The sequence below is a fragment of the Meriones unguiculatus genome, chromosome 21 (assembly GCF_030254825.1).
Source record: "Meriones unguiculatus strain TT.TT164.6M chromosome 21, Bangor_MerUng_6.1, whole genome shotgun sequence".
NCBI lineage: Eukaryota > Metazoa > Chordata > Mammalia > Rodentia > Muridae > Meriones > Meriones unguiculatus.
Genome location: NC_083368.1, coordinates 29,065,488 through 29,080,388, shown reverse-complemented (window position 1 = coordinate 29,080,388; position 14,901 = coordinate 29,065,488). Strand labels below are relative to the sequence as shown.

The 14,901-nt window shown below is 44.4% G+C and overlaps 1 protein-coding gene and 1 long non-coding RNA gene across 9 annotated transcripts in view; one reads left to right on the top strand and one right to left on the bottom strand.

Annotated features, from left to right (window-relative positions):
* The window catches only part of LOC110564860 (uncharacterized), a 44,103-nt gene extending 39,750 nt beyond the window's left edge, over positions 1–4,353 (bottom strand). For 7 of the 8 annotated variants that reach the window (XR_009588179.1, XR_009588175.1, XR_009588176.1 and 4 more), the window contains exon 1: positions 4,215–4,340. This is a non-coding gene — a long non-coding RNA (uncharacterized LOC110564860). Of the gene's footprint in view, positions 1–4,214 lie in introns of all 8 variants that reach the window. The other variant, XR_002477354.2, reaches the window with a different exon arrangement.
* Positions 4,354–4,403: 50 nt separating this feature from the next.
* LOC110555238 (ATP-dependent translocase ABCB1) overlaps positions 4,404–14,901 on the top strand; it is a 65,633-nt gene continuing 55,135 nt past the window's right edge. Inside the window, exons 1-4 of the mRNA XM_060373881.1 lie at positions 4,404–4,539; positions 4,990–5,057; positions 10,179–10,227; positions 11,354–11,516. Coding sequence (XP_060229864.1) covers positions 4,996–5,057; positions 10,179–10,227; positions 11,354–11,516 — 274 coding nt within the window. The 5' untranslated portion in view covers positions 4,404–4,539; positions 4,990–4,995. The remainder of the gene's footprint in view (positions 4,540–4,989; positions 5,058–10,178; positions 10,228–11,353; positions 11,517–14,901) is intronic.

Genomic DNA, 14,901 nt, shown 5'->3' with positions numbered 1-14,901 from the left:
TTATTATTATTCCCAAAAGTCTGAACAGGATGGAGTGGAGCGGAGCTACATTTTTTAGTGTTGGAAGACTGCAGCCAAGCTGGGGAAACAAATTGATAAAGGCGAGCGGCAGGAAGGCGCATTCTGCGGGGAAGACTTCTTAAAGCAGAGACAGCCATTTGATGGCAATGTGGAACAGGGCCAGCCGGATTTCACTAAAAGTCAGTGAAGCTCAAAGAGAAGGCACTGCTCTAGAAATGGGCAAGAATGTAAGACAAGGATCTGGGACAGCCAAAGACTAGTGTGGAAGTAGCAGAGGCTAGGAATTTCCACTGTTTTAAATCCACCATACTGTATATTTATTATATTTTAATGTCAGTGGTCCAAGAAACATTCTATATAACACATAGAGGGAATACTATATATATTATGTGTTATAACATATAAAATTAATATATAATGTAAATATAATTTAATATATAACATATTTTATAATATATATATATAATAGAATGATAGAGGTCTTAGTTAGGGTTAATGAAATAACATGACCAAAAGAAACCTGGGGAGGGAAGGATTTATTTGGCTTAACCTTCCACATCGCCATTTATCATTGAAAGAAGTCAGGACAGAAACTCAAAGAGGATGAGGCAGAGGCCATGGAGAAATACTGGCTTGCTCTGACTGCTTTCTTATAAAACCCAGGACCACCAGCCCAGGGATGGCACCACACACGATTGGCTGGGCCCTCCCACATCAATCACAAATTAAGAAAATGCCCTACAGACTTGCCAACAGCCCCATCTTGAGGAGACATTTTCTCCCTCTCCGACTCTAGTGTCTGTCAAGTTGACATAAAACTATCCAACACACCTGTAGCGTTTAGGGTCACTCACAAGGGTGGAACAGCACCCATATAACAAAACTTCATATACTACAGGTGTGGTGGGTGAAGGCAGAGGCATGACTCAGGTGAAAAATGCTCGCGATGAAGATGAAGGCTTATACACTTGCCCCAGCTAGACCACATGGACTTGAGGCTGTAAGTAAAGAGCCATCCCAGTACACAAGTACAGCTGATTAGAAAACTGAGAAAGATTAGTGGCCTAACGGAAAGGTTAATTCATAATCTATAAAGAAATGATACTTTGATTATATGACCAAGAAAAATAAATAAAGGCAAAGGAAGGTTTAGAGTAAAGGAGAGAAAGAAAGTCATTTGTTGATATGCGTTAAGTACAGAGAGAAGAAATATCTTTACCTACCAACTAATAATGAAGTTTTCTGGTTCTGGACACATTCAGATTTTTGCTATGGAGACCCAGCTTTGCTAGCTACAACGTTCGTGCTGGGAAAAAGTATACTAAAAAAGAAGGAAAAAAAATCTTATTATGTTTTAAGTATGTTTACAGTTTTGTGCTGGGCTGCATTCAGAGCTATCCTCAGCAGTGACAGCCATGGGTTGGGCATATTGGAAAGGGCCACAAATGAGGAGGCAGCGTGTGTCGGTCAGGGGATGCGGAATATATGGTACAGTTACCACCTGGTGCTTATAAAAAGGGTGAGAATCCGAGGGGAAGCGACACCGCTCTGTGATTCTGAGTTGAGAAGACCGGATTCACTTTCAGCAAGTTTGAAAATAGTAGTCAATAAAAAAATATTAAATGCTAGGAATAAGTTGTGAGCATGCTATGTCAGAACTAGAGATGAATATGTCTTCTGCGATGCCAAATTTGAATAACCATAAACTTGGTACAGCAGATTCATTGGCAAGAAATCGCCAAGGAGTCCTATGCTCCTTGACAGCAGGCTGAACAAAACACAGGTTATTTTTATTCCAGTCTTAACTGCTCATATTAACACAGAGAATCACTCTTTACATGGCAAACACAGCTCTCTACGTCTAGGTGACATAGACATGTATCATGTTGGTGACAGAAGGCTACAGGGGGCTACAAAAAGGCTACAAAGAAGCTACAGCAGAGTTCAAAGATTTTCAAAGGGGCTGGAGAAGCAGAATGCGGGGATTTGAGAGTCTCTGGGAGAGTAAGATAACCAGTCAGGCTTGAAGTACGGAAGCATCTCGTGGAGGCTGGAGAGGGTGGCGGGCAGGTCTGGGTGCAAGTCAACGAATGGGTGGACAGATGGCAGGCAGTTCCAGGTAGATGGATGGAGGCTGGCAGACCTGAACAGCAGGGGCCAAGCTGAAGAAGCTTCTGGGACAGTTTTGAGTTCTCTGCCTGTTGGTCCGCTGTCACCAACACCAGGTGTCAGGTGACTGGGCTGCTGCCAGCATTGTGTCTGGTGTTCCTTTTTTCAGGAACCAGGTGAAGGAGCTGCACTCTCCTATACTGGGCCTGGCTTTCTTTATAAGATTTTAATGTGCCCTTATGTCCCCATAGTGCTGTTTACTTGGACGAGTTTCTACTTCTAGGGATAAGTTATTAGTCCGGAGCTCATGGGTCACAGCAAACAGATGAGAAGATAGCATGTCCACCAAGAAACAGAACTACCTTCCATCCTGATGAGCGGCCAGAGGCTGCTTGAAAAAACAAAACAAAAAAAACCCCAAAACAAACAAACAAAAAACCCACTGTTTGTTACTCAATACGGTATAACTTAGAGCAGGGCCAGGCCTAAGCTCAAAGAAAAGTACTGAAAACATCACAAACTAAAGTAAGGCAGACCAGGAAGATAGGGAAATCACAGTGACCAAAAGAAAGGCATTGGAGGAAAGGGACCCTTTATTCCAGGGGTCTGGTCTTCCCCCCCTCCCCTCAGGAACACCAGAAACTTCAGATACTCCTGACAATCTATGTTTTCCAAAGACATTTTATCAATGAGAGCAGAGAAACGGTGCTGAGGAGAAAATGATGTACTTACGACCTTGTGGTTCTAGCACTCCCCTGTCATTTCCAAATCTAAACGGTATCTCATAAACCTCGGTTACAACTTCGATTTTGGAATCGCATAGGAAAGAATATATATATGAATATATGTATATATGTACGTATGCAAAGGAACCCAAGTCCAGGGCTCCTTTGAGGAGCCCACGTCTGTGTCAGTGGGATTTACTTGTACTCTCTGGATGCACCCTTGTTGTTCTTTTTAATAAATCCAACCTTGCTTCTTAATTCGGCTGCCCCCGAATTTCTTTTCTTTGTCCTCGGCTACAAATCTCAGTTGTGCCCAAACTGAAAGACTTTCCAAGCCCCTGGGGAGGAAGGATGGAAGCCTTGCCCCTGTCCTCATCGTTGGTGACAAAAAGTAAAAGTATCCTAAAGCCTTCCTTTTAGCAGTTCTCCGCGAGGAGCTAGCTCCTCGCAGGGAGTGAGTGCCAACGGCACACGTGTCGGGGTGAGGGGGAGCTGGGCTTAAAAGGGAGCTACAGGGTGAAAACGGCAGAGCCTGCGGCGGTAAGAGGGCTTGTCGTCGGATAGGACATAACCACACTAAATACACAGAGGAAGGATGGATCCTGGCCAGCGAGAAGAGCAAACTGCTCCCTGCCCACCCTGAAGCCCCTGAGGAGCAGGTAAGGCACAGATCTCCTCTTTGGTGTATTTTTACTCCCAATGCTAATGGTAACAGACCCAGTGAAACCTCCACCTTGTTCAGGAAGGTGGCCCCAGCTCATCTCGCAGGCAGACACCGTGGCTACTTCTTGGTATCTGTGAGGACAGAGGGGGCTTGGTATAAGGAACAGGGGTCTCTGCCCAGGCAGCTAGTGCTTCGCTGGCATGAGACGAGGAAGTCTCGGGTTGACACTTGACTGCCACCGGGTTGCCAGCATTAGGGGTCAGTCGGGCACCACCAGATGGAGGAAGTCCTGTTACACCCAAACACACGCGTCAGTCAGCATCCCAGAAAACGTAGGACCCTGAGATGCCCCGGGACGCCCCGGGAAAAACACACGTTGACTCCAGAGCTAAAAGTTGAAAATCACGTTGTACTTAAAAATAACCATTTCTACCCTGACAAGGTATAGGACTATCATCCAAGCCTAAACACCGAACTGGATATACCATAGGAAGACGCCAGACATACTGAAGAAAGACTATTCGCAGAGAAATCTCTACCAGCCTCAGAAACACAAACAGATTACGCAAGGTCCCCGGTCGCTTTATTAATTAGATTCCATTAGCTACATCGGGGAAAGTGTCCTCTCAAACACGACTCCGCAGGGATCCAACCGTGCGCTACACAGTCATCAACTGTTGGTAAGGAGACCTTACCTGAACGCGTAGGGACGTGTCTATGCAAAAGTCTCACTGAGGATTCCAGCGCCTTCCACTAAAACCCTGGGATGCTTGGAGGCGCCTCGGGTTTCGCAACCCCTCCAGCGGGCCTGCCCAATTCCGCCCACCGGGCTGATTGGCCTGCGGGGCGGCGGGGCGGTGTCCGCCTTCTATTTCACTCCCCGGGCCCGGAGGAAGCTCCTGGCTCTTTCCCGCAGCGGCTCTTGAAGCTCTAAGAGGCTGAGGCCGCTGCTCGCATCCTCCCAGGCTCCATCACACTCCGAGGCGCCTCTTCCGAATTCCACTTCTTGGGAAGCCGGAGGTAGAGACGCGCGAGGGCAGTTCCCAGGAAGGGTCGGGTGCTCCGGGTGCCTGAGTCTGGTCGGGGTTGCAGGGGCCTCGGAAGGCCGTGACGACCGAGTCGACGCAGCCCCAAGCCGCTCGGGGAGCAGCATCCCCAAGCCGGTGTTTTTGGTGACAGACCCGCGCGGCGGAAGGACCCTGCCGCCCGGTCCCCAGCCGCGGGCGGGTGGAGGAGCGCGCTGGGGCGGAGGGGACCGAGCAGGGCGGGACGGCCGCATCCAGAGCCGAGCACCGGGTCCACGTGGGTGACCCCGGAGCTCCCCGGGATGCCGGGGCTGAGTTAACCATCCGGCCCCAGCCCCGGGAGCATCAGGCCCCTCCTCACCACTGGGCTCTGCAGGGCAGTGAGGTCTGCCTAGGCTCTTGGCCCCGCGGCCATGTGTTTAGCTGAACTGTGTTTTTTCCCCAGGTGGAGATGGACCTTGAAGAGGGCCTTAACGGAAGAGCAGACAAGAACTCGAAGATGGGCAAAAAGAGGTAGCTAGATCGTTTCGCTTTCATACTTGACGCGCCTTGTACGTTTGAGCAATTAGGTTGTAGCCTCCAGCAGCGCACTGAAGGATTACTGGTTGGTATTTCAACCTTCAGAACTGTAAACCAGCCCTTGGAAGGAACTCCTCTGCTTGGAGCAGTCCTTCAGATGTGTGTGACAGAAAGAGGCTCCTGTTCAGCTCTAGACCGGCCATTGCTCACAAGCGTTTAGTTTTATGACCTCAGCTTTAGGAACACTGCTGATCTCTCACGCACCTGAGCTATGCTGCCTGGGCTCTCAGCTGTGGTCCATGATCTTCTGATAAACAACTTCACAAACACAGAATGTGGCATGACAGGTGAAACTGAACAACTGCATTCAGGTCATAGCTGGCCACCGTGGTGCACACCTGTAATCCCAGTACTCGGAGTGCCAGAGGCAGGCAGATCTCTGTGAGTTCGAGGCTAGCTTGATCTGCAAAGCATGTCCAGGGCAGTCACGGCTACACAGAGAAACCCTGCCTCGAAATAAAATAAAATAAAATAAAATAAAATAAAATAAACAAAACAGATCGTTTTAGGTTGGTTATCTATACTTAAGTAAGGAAAACTTAAAATGTAATTTCTAAGAGAAAAAATATTTTCGGTATATTTTTATTATAGTGGATTGCCTGTGACAGGAAATTAAAAATTTAACTCATTAGATTCATTGTTTATAGACAACTGTAAACTAAGATAGTAGGATTTAGTAGATATATTAATATTATTAGGAACCAAGTTTTCAGTGTAAGAGGGGAAAACACAAAGTAAAAATAAATTTTATGTTTAAAAATGTTCAGTTAGAAGTCATCTGCTGTGGTGCATGCCTGTAATTCCAGCACTCAGGGAGGCAGAGGCAGTCTGATCTCTATGAGTTCGGAGGCCAGCCTGGACTACAAAGCGAGTTCAGAACACCCAAGGCTACACGGAGAAACCCTGTCTCCAAAAACCAAAAAATAATTTTAAAAAAGGTAAAATTAGAATAGAAACTTCAATGTGAACTCAAGTCTCTTTAGTTGTTCACTTTCAGTCCACTAAAAAGGACCTTGGAAATGAGCTCTTGGTGCTTTCTGTTGAAGAAAGTGACTCTCCAGAATAGCTACTTTCAGCCAGATCTAGAACAGAAAAAAATACAAAGTGAGCCTGCAGTATCTGGTACTAACAAGCAGGGAGGCAGGATTTGATGGAGTGGTCGGAAGACAAAGGAGGACCCTAGCAAGATGGTCTAAAAATGCCTCCGGACAGGCCTGGCTTTGTATTCTGTTTCCAGAACCCATATGGTAGAACCTGAAACCAACTGCAAGTTGAAAGTTGACCCTGACCTCCACAGACAATTGCCTTGGCACACAAGCCTCCCTCCAACCCTGTGCGTGCATCCTTGCACAATAAATAAAATGCTTAAAAAAAAAAATCAAACCCATAAACCAGACATAGGAGCAAGCTGGAAGGCTTTCTACTGGCTAGCGTTGGGGCAGTTTGAATTTCAAAGAAAGTAAATGCTGTACGTGATGTAGAGTTGGGAAGTGAGTGCTAATGAAGCACTCACTTTCTGAGAGGAGGGAAACAGGAAGAGGTAAAGCAAAGCAAGGGGACCATCTTTACAGAACTCTGCAGCTATCACCCTGGAAAGCACGTCACCGGCATCTATCCGTCAGGCGAGGACAATCAAAGGGTCTGGAGTCATTCGGAGAGGAGAATGTCTCTTCCCGGGCAGAGAGTTTGCTCTTTTGCTCTCAGCGCCTTCCCCAGATGATCAGATGTAGCTCCATGCGGGGTGGCACAGGCTATGAAATTAGTCAGCACGTTGGGATTTGAGGAGACTCTGGCTGCAGGAAAAGTTTTATCTGAACCCAGCCAGGCTTCTAGCCTGGTGCGACCTAAGAGAAATGTATTGCGAGACACATTTGTAGTTTTAAATTTACCCCCGTCAACATTAAAAAGTAAAGAAATCGAGTTCGGGAAAACACTGGGTATCCTCGCCACAGTAGTTTTTATATCTAGTATAAACTATGAAGAAGATGACATTCTCTTCTTCTCTCCTTCCATATTTTTATATTCAGTATTCATATCCTATTTGTGTTCAGCTGGAAATACGTATGTCCAACACGTGGAACGTTTTAGAAGATAATTGCTCTGCACAGTAGCTTAACAGACTGTGCTGACACAAGCACGCATGTGCGTCTGCGTGTACACAGGGATTTGTCCTTGAGCTGTGTAGTAAGGTGGAGGCTGTCCATCAACTCACTGTGTAGCCCAGGCTGGCCTGGCCTTGTAGGTCATCCCACCTGCTTTTTCTTAAGAACTGGAATTACAGGTATGCCCCACCACTCCTCAGTATATTGTGTATAAAAAGAAAGGTGAAGATTATATGCATACCTCCATTTTATTTTTGGTTCTGCTATGACTTCAGAGTAGAGAAACTCCTTTTACTTTTTGTTTAATGGCTCTTATTAAGCACTGATTTTGTTATTCATTTATTTTTTTTTGTGGTTCTTAGAATCAGCTCTAGGATGGTTGTCTGGATGAGCTCCTAAGTGCTTTTTAAGCTCTAGTTCTGGAAGAGAGAATACAGGACGTCACCAGTTCTCACTCCCAGTAGAGAACACAAAAACACTCATCAGCTCAGAGCACAGTGCTTAAAAAGACAAATTGACAGTCAAACGCATTATAGAAGTTTTCTGGATATTCATTACAGATAGTACCCTTTCCCCCTTCAGTTCTAGGCATTGAACCTAGGGCCTTGTGCACGCTATACAAGTGTTCTCTATCGATAGGCCAGTGCTAGGCCAGTGCTGTGCCATGGAGCTACCCCCCACCCCCTGGCTGAAAGCATTTCTTCAGGGTGTCTCAGAAGCCTGCGTCATCTGCCTCACAGTTTGCTGGTCCTGCAGCAGGACCTGGGACAAGTTAAAATAGCTCTTCTGCATGGGGTTTGTCTGTCAAAGGCCAGCAGTGTGCCTTCTTCAGAGTCCTTAACGCAGTATGTGTTATTATGCCTGGAATGCTACTTCTCCCAAGCAGTGTCAGCGTCAGAGAAAGAAAAAGTAGGGAAAGGGCACAGAGTTGAAAAGGTTTGTTCCTGCCTCTCTTCCTGCATCCTAGCTCCAAGGATGCTGAAGCCGTGACCTCGACCACGAACACGGGACCCACCCTGAGGTTGTGTGTTTGTTTTCTGTGGTGTGTTACTACAAACTGGATTTTTTTTTTCTTTAAAACTGTCTTCTGACTTCATTTAGTGCATGAAAAAAATACATATACTTTTAAACTTAAAAGTCTGTCAGATAGATGTTCTTTCTAAACTAGTGAGTCATAAGGCTGGTTTGGTACAGTTCGCTTCCCACCCACACTGGCAGTTACATGTGACAAATGCGGGGTTATGAGGCAGAGCTGTTTGATTTGCAACTTTGAACAAGAGTTCACCTTTTTATGTGTAAGGGCAGCTTTTGACAATTTACAGAGCCTCTTTTTTCTTTTTCTTTTTTTTTCCTTTTAAAGCCACAGCTTCTTAAAGTTGCATTTGTTTCCATTACAGTCTACTTATGAACAGAGACATCCTTGCAGAATTAGACCTGCTCACAGAGTAACTTAATTACTTTTCAAGTTAGGGTACTTTTTATGTTCAGCATCTGATCGATGCTCTCCCTGTAGTAAAGAGAGTGATTACAAATACTGTCTACCTATGAAAGAATGGGAGGAAGGAGCCAGAGAGGTCAAGGACACCACAAGAAAACTTACAGAACCAACTCACCTGGGCCCACAGCGGCTCATAGAGACTGAACTGCCAACCGGAGAGCATGTGTGGCATGGACCTAGGCCCTCTGCACATATGTAACAGTTGTGCAGCTCGGTCTTCATGTGGGTTCCCCTAACAGCAGGAACAGAGGCTGTCTCTGACTCTGTTGCCTGCCTTTGGGTCCCTTTCCCCTACCTGGGCTGCCTTGTCTAGCCTCAATAGAAACAGATGCCCTAGTCTACTGCAACTTGATATGCCAAGGTGGGCTGATATGGGAAGCCTCCCCTTCTCTGAAGAGAAAGGGAGGGTAGAAGGATGGGATGGGGGGAGGGGAAGCTGCGAATGGGATGTAAAGAAAAGGAAATCAAAACAAAGGAACAAACAAACAAGAAAACCAAATACTGTCCAGAGTGCCAGTAAATACACACACACACATACAAACATGCATATATAAGCAGTAATTAAACTACACCTAGACTTATCAAGAAGGCAATTGTGGAGGTTAATTCTGGAATATAATTTATTTTCTTTCTTTCTTTTTTTTTCAATAGAGTATCACTCGTAGCTCAGGTTTTCCTCTAACGTGTAACTTTGCTGTCTCAGCCATCGTAGTACTCGAATTATAACTATGCTTTGCCATGCCCAGCTGTAACACCCTAATTTAGACTAATTTAAAAAAAAAGGAAAGAAGTAGAAAGCTATGTTCTTAATGTCTAAAATTTCACTTCCAAAAGATGTGTAGATGTGGATATTCACCCTAAAAGATAGGGAATATGTAGTGCACGAGAAAACATTCATATACAAAGCCCGGCACCTGGGTGAGGACAGTAGCTCTGTGGTAAAAGCAATTGTTGCATGAGCCTGAGGACCTGGGTTTTTGTTTCCAGAACCCACGTAAAGCCAGACACGATAACATACATCCATCATACCAGCAGTCTGTGGGAGAAACATGGAGTCCAAACAGGAAAATACCTAAAGGCGTGTGGGCCAGCCAGCCTGGCAAATCTATGGCTGAACAACGAGAGAGCTGGTCCCTAACAGGGTAGAGGCAAGCAATGATGCCCGAGGATTCCGCTGGCCTCCATACCTGCACTGTTTCATGTATGTGCCTCCCCCCCCCCACATACAGGAACACACGTACACACAAGTGTAGGGTTAAAATTAGAAGTGTGATACCCAGTGATAATAATATTTAAATGTCTAAAATATGTGGACATGTGTATTTACACTTCATAAATGATAATCAGACTGCTTTAATGGGTGCTGTGTAGACATATTTGTCCTGCTTGTTATTATTTTTATAACTTTCATGGCATTTTTGAAGCTTTGTTTAATCCCTTCGTTGTGTTCCTCAGTAAAAAGGAGAAGAAAGAAAAGAAACCTGCTGTTGGCATATTTGGGATGGTGAGTTTGGGATTTACTCGTTGTTTAAAATACTTCTGTCTGAAAAGAGATATTCTGAGTGGCTTTCTTAGGAAGAACGGGGATGTGGAGGAAAAGTGAATTGGTTGGCGTTAGCTTCTTTTCAGAGGAATGCCAACCATTCACAGCTTACCATGTATGGAGCCTCAGCTGCTTCCTCTTCCTGGTTTAGATTTCAGTCTTTTCCAGGTTAGTTATGCTGCCAGTGATCTTTTACCTCTATTTTTCTTCTTGACGGGCATTGCCAGCTTGGTAGAGGAAACTTGCCGTGTTCTATGCTGTCTTTTGTTGTTGTTTGAGACAGGGTCTTGCTCTGTATGTACAACAGATTGGCCTGATACTCCTGACCCGTCTATCCCCTGCCTCCTATGTGTTGGGATTACGGTGGTACACCAACATGCAAGATAACATGCTCTCTTTCAAGGCTCTGAACTCCTGGCAGCTTTAATTCAAAATCCTATGTAGGTACCCACATTAGTTTAGGTCTTGGTGGATTATTCATTACTTGGATTCAGCAATCAGATGTGCCAGTTAAATCTGGAAACACTCCTCAGTAATTCCAATTCTAGTCAAACTGTATGTCAATATTAGCCATCACAGAATGGGAATTGATTTCTATCTTTACAAAATATTATTATTATTATTTTTACTATCATCTCTTATGAAACTTTAAACATTCTCATCAGCTAGCACAGACGAGAAGACACACTGAATTCAATATGAAGACTTAGTACACCGCAGCTGGAGAAATGGCTCAGCCGTCAAGAGCCCTGGCGTTTCAGTTCCCAGCACCCACATAGACAGCTCTCTGCCACCTGTATAACTCCACCTCCATGGGATCGTATGCTCTCTTCTGCCCATTGTTGGCACTCGCATTCACACACACACACACACACACACACACACACACACACGTAAAAATAAAAATAAATTTTAAAAGAATTGGTCCAGCCTGCGGTGAGACTATTGCCAAAATTCATCAACGGGAGGGGACAGCTTTGTGCTCCACAGCAGCGGTGATAGTCTAAAATGTGCTTGAATTTGAACTCTCTTTTGCGGCACCATCCATGGCGCGTGCACTCACTGCGCATGCTCTGCTCTCTCCTAGTTCCGCTATGCGGATTGGCTGGACAAGCTGTGCATGGTCCTGGGGACTCTGGCTGCTGTCATCCACGGAACGTCACTTCCCCTCTTGATGCTGGTGTTTGGACACATGACAGACAGTTTTATAAACACAGAAACCAGTATTCCACCCAACATTACAAATCAAAGTAAGGATTACTTGTGGTACCAAATTTATTGGAGTTTGGCTAATAACAGTCGCTTAATGTACCATTTGTGGGGCTTTTGCTAAATGTGCACGATTGTGTTTTGTGCTATGAAAGGTGGGAGGGGGTGGAGCTCCAGCTCATGTTTGAAATGAGTGAGAAGATAATGATTATGGGCATTAGAACACCCAAGAGAAGTGCTGGCAGAGATATGTAGAAAAGGAGGGCACTCTATGAAGTCAGACAAGTCTTTGAAAGCTTCAGGAGGAAGTACAGGAATCTAACCAAGACTGTGATTAGCGAGCTGCGATGGCTTTAAGAGTCCGTGGCTATGAGTGTGAGTGAGTCTGGCGTGACCTCCTTGGCTAAGAGTGTAAGTGAGGAGTTTAGGGTGACTAACACTTTTAGCTTAAGAAACTGGAAGGACATGGTTACTCTCAGTTGAGAAAGAGGAAGGGAGACATCTGGGTAGTTTTGGATATTGTCATGCGTTGGCCTGTCTGAAAGTGGATCCAGGAGTGGAGAAACCAGCCCTGAGACAGTTGTTTATGAGGGAGAGGGAGAGAGTACAGGAAGTGAGAGAGAGAATGTTAGTTTTAGGATGGGAAATGTAATGCTTTTGTTCTTATGGAACTAAGAAAGTAGGAAGTGATGTTTGAAAGAGAGTGGAGAGATTTAGAGAGGTCCTCTATGATGGGCAAGATCCAAAGATGAAGGGGAAATGCTTACTCAAGGTAATAACAAGGACAGCTTAGCTAAGTGACAGGTGGAAACAGTGCTTTAGTGTCAGAATCTCAGGCATGGGTGAGGAGCTGGGAATCCATGCATGTTTTCTGCATTAGGAAAACCTCCTGGGAGATTTCTAAAGGCTCCTGTGGATGCCTGAAAACACAGAGAATACTGAACCTTGCAGACATGTACAATGTATTTTTTATATATGCAGACAATGAGAAAGTTCAATTTATAAATTTAGGCATGATAAAAGATTAATGACAGTCATTAAAAAAACAAATACAACAATATACTGTGTTAAAAGCTATTTCAGTGTCTGTTCCTATTTTCTCTAACATGTTACTGTGTCCTCCTGATGCTTGTTATGATGTAGTCAGATGATACAGTTTCATGATTCACTGCAGGAAACTGAAAGCACAAAAAGTCCAACACTGAGTAGTTAGGGGACTGTTAGAATTTAATTTTTTTCAGTAAGGTTGGAAGCAAGAAACTGGCTAATAAAAAAATATGCCAAACAGCACCCTGGAAGGATGAAGAAATGAGTGAGCCGCTGAAATACTTTGTCTCTATCTAACACAAACATGCTTGGCTTGGGAGAGGCAGGTTGCTAGCTTCGAGCTCTCTGCATGACTATCGGATGAGTAAATGATTGGAGGACTTACAGTTCAACTTGTACTTGGTAAATGTGTTGGTTATATATTTATATATACATATATATAGTTATATATTTAGAAGACTGTGTGTGTGACACAATTAATGAAAACACAGGCCTTGAATTTGAAAGAGAGCAAGTAGTATGTGGGAGGGTTTAGAGGGAGGAAAGGAAAAGAAAATGATGTAATTATACTATAATCCCAAAAAGTTAAAAAACATAAACAATGTTCTCAGTGCCTATATATGAAGACTCTTGATAATTCAGTGATACACTTAGCTTACAAGGACCCTTCATTTTTTTTAATTAATTCAAGTATGTGGGGGGGGCATTCAGGTGGATATTTGTTGAGGTTATCTATTGTGTACAGAAGAGGCCATTGGATCCCCTGGAGGAGGCTGTGAGCCACACAAGGTGGGTTCTGGGAACTGACATTGGTTTCTCTGCAAGAAGAGTTTTCATTCCTGACTGCTGAGCCACCTTTTCATCCCTGGACTTTTTACATTTGATATTAGAAAACAAGCCCATGGCATCATTTGAACTTGTTTTTGAGTGCTCACAACTGAACTTATGGCCTCACAGATAGTAGGCAAATGCTCTCCCACTGAGCGACATTCCTTGCCTGATATTTGAACTCCCTTTTAAAAATTTATTTAAGATTTATCTATTTATGTATGTTTATGAGTGCTCTATTTGCAAATGTGCCTGCAAGACAGAAAAGGGCATCAGATTCCATTATAGATGGTTGTGAGCCACCATGTGCCTGCTGGGAATTGAGCTCAGGACCTCTAGAAGAGCAGCCAGTGCTCTTAGCCACTGAGCCATCATCTCTCCAGCCTTATATTTGAACTCTTAAGTCTAAGATAAACACTATGAATCCTTACCCCAGAAATATGCATGGAAATATCCAAATTAACTTGGATAATTGGACCATAGGAACCCTTGCTGCTTTGTTCATGGGTCTTGGGCCCACTTCTTTTTGTTAATGTTTTTCCTGAGTTAGAACTATGTCCATTTTCTGACTGTTGTGTCCTAGACTACAGAGCTTCCTTGTTTATTAACTGCTCAGGAAGGCCCAGGTTCTTACACAATAACCACACAGCTGTGTAAAGACTTAACTGGGTCCATCCTTTATTGCTGCTGCTGTTGTCTCCGCATTAGCGTTAGCTCTTCTGATGCCCTGCTTGGTCTCAGCATAGCTTTACTGTGAGGTCTGATTTCCTGATGCTCTACTCCCATGTCTCTTTAGCTGGGTAAAAAATCTGTTCAGCCTTTCCCTCAGGCTCTGATTACTGAGACAGGGAACTCTCTAGCCCTTCCACACTATTTATGTGTGTGTGTGGGGGGAGATGTCAAGGCTTCACCACCAGAAGTTTTCTGTAAGTCTCTGAATTCGCATCTCCATGTCAACTAAGTTCAGTCTACAAGTAGACCGATGTAAAGGCTGCTGGGGTTTTGAATGTGTTGTGCTGATATTGGCAGGGCATACAGAAGTCTAAATGACATCCAGGAAATTAAAGAACTGGCAGTGGATTAGCATAAGATAGGCCTGGGCAGTACATGTTGAAGGGGAGTTAAATCCTGCATGGGATATGGGGAAAGGTCAATGGAATTAGAAGCTCACGCTCTTCACACATGTCCATATTGCTCACATTGCAAGTCATCATTTTTCTTCCTTTCTCTCCCCTCTATAATGTATAATCTAATATCTTTGCAACGACTATAAAATTTGAGATGCACCTTTCACTGACCCAACAGTCTTGATTATGATAATTTTTCCCCATACAATATTTATAATATGTTCATATACATGGTCGTATATGCTTATGCAGTGTTAATTGTCTGTTTGTGTGGTGCTGGATCAAACCCAGGGTATAGTGTCTGCCGGGTAATTACACCCTCACTGAGCGATGTGCCCAGGCTGCATTGCTTGTAACAGTATGACATTGGAAACAACCAAAATGGATGCAAATTTTAATTGATATAAACATATTAATGTTTTGT